This window comes from Caenorhabditis briggsae (assembly GCF_000004555.2).
Source record: "Caenorhabditis briggsae complete genome, chrI, whole genome shotgun sequence".
In the NCBI taxonomy this organism is placed as follows: Eukaryota; Metazoa; Nematoda; class Chromadorea; order Rhabditida; family Rhabditidae; genus Caenorhabditis; species Caenorhabditis briggsae.
The window spans coordinates 11,729,695-11,731,193 of NC_013489.2; the positions used below are offsets into that span (position 1 = coordinate 11,729,695).

The 1,499-nt window shown below is 37.7% G+C and overlaps 1 protein-coding gene across 1 annotated transcript in view; it reads right to left on the minus strand.

Annotated features, from left to right (window-relative positions):
* CBG13639 overlaps positions 1-1,499 on the minus strand; it is a gene marked incomplete at both ends in the record, with an annotated part of 8,345 nt that overhangs the window by 3,702 nt on the left and 3,144 nt on the right. The window contains one exon of the mRNA XM_045241295.1: positions 598-906. Coding sequence (XP_045095216.1) covers positions 598-906 — 309 coding nt within the window. The remainder of the gene's footprint in view (positions 1-597; positions 907-1,499) is intronic.

The following is a 1,499-nucleotide window of genomic DNA, read 5'->3' on the forward strand; positions in this document are numbered from 1 at the left end:
AAATTCAATATTCCAGAATGTCCTTAAATTTCGAAAATTTCAAAAATTCCGAAAAATTCTAAAACTCTGAATTTCAAAATCCGAACAATTCTGAAAATCAGAATTTTGAAAATTCTAAAATTCAAAAATTCAGAATTTCATGACAGAAATTCCAAATAATTCAGAAAATCTGAAATACAGAAAGCGCAGAATATTAATTAATTTTCCGGACAGTTACTGTAGCTAAAAATCCGCAATTGCGCGTCCGGTGTGTTGCACAAAATATTAAAGTCGGCTACCGTATAACCTGTAATAGAAGGGCCTGTAAGGTTGAAGCTCAATTATCTTTATTCCTATGCAAGATCTAAAAATCTATCCACTAATAAAATGTTTGCCATAATATCAATAACATTTTATCAGTTGACACATTTTTGATATCTCTTATAGAAATTGAGATAATTGAGTTCGAACTTGACAGTGTGGGGCCCTTCTATTAAAGGTTTTACGCTAATTCTGAAGAAATTGTTTCCAAAAAGTCGTAATTTTCACCTAAATTCGAGGGATTTTCCAAAGAAATTCAACGATTTTCAGCTTAGAAAATATATTTGTTTCCCTTACCAGCAGTGCCATTAACCAGCCTCAACGTCTTATATCCACTGCCTCCAGCCGCTTCAATTGTCATTTTATCTCCGTAAACCTTCTCAACAATTTCTTTCACTTTTCCCGCATGACTTCTCGATACAACCACTTTCTTATCAGTTTTTCCCTCGTCCACAGGTGAAATCTTCTTCCCATCCGACGTCACCACTCCGAATCCTTGTAGGCCGAATATTGTTTCATTGAAAAACGGGCGGTAGATTGCACCGAAAATCGGCTCGGCGTCCACTACGATGCAAGCCATCACGGTGACATATTCAGTTAGTCCTTCTGGAAGAATATACGATTTTTGAGGTTTTCAAATGCATAGTTGCAAGTGCGCCGGCTGATAACTTGTCTCTAAAACGAGACATTCAGAAGGTTTTGGTACCAAGTGATAGATCTCGACAGGAACCACTTGATTTTGGATATTTTGCCCAGGTTTCCACAGCTAAAACGTAGCTAAATATCGCTGAAATATCGTAAAACCTGTCATAGAAGGGCCCCTAACTTTGAGCCAATTCATCTTGGCTCCTGTAAAACATATCAAAACGTTGTCAATTGATAGATTGTTCATCATAATATCATGACTATTTTGTCAGTTGTGACATTCTCAGTATCTCTCAAAAGAGCCGAGATAATTGAGTTCAAACTTGACAGCGTGGGAGCCCTTCTATTACAGGTTTTACGAAAAACCAAAATTTTCCAGATAGTTTCCGAGGAAAAAGCGTCAGAGTTCTCGGATCGTGAAGTGGAGCCATATCGATCGGATAACTATGCGGTTTGGCAGAGTGTGAAGGAGATTCTGAACCAAATTCCATCCCGAAGACTTCAATTATCTGATGTTCGAGTTTTTGTGGATCCATTGGATGCGACCCAAGAGT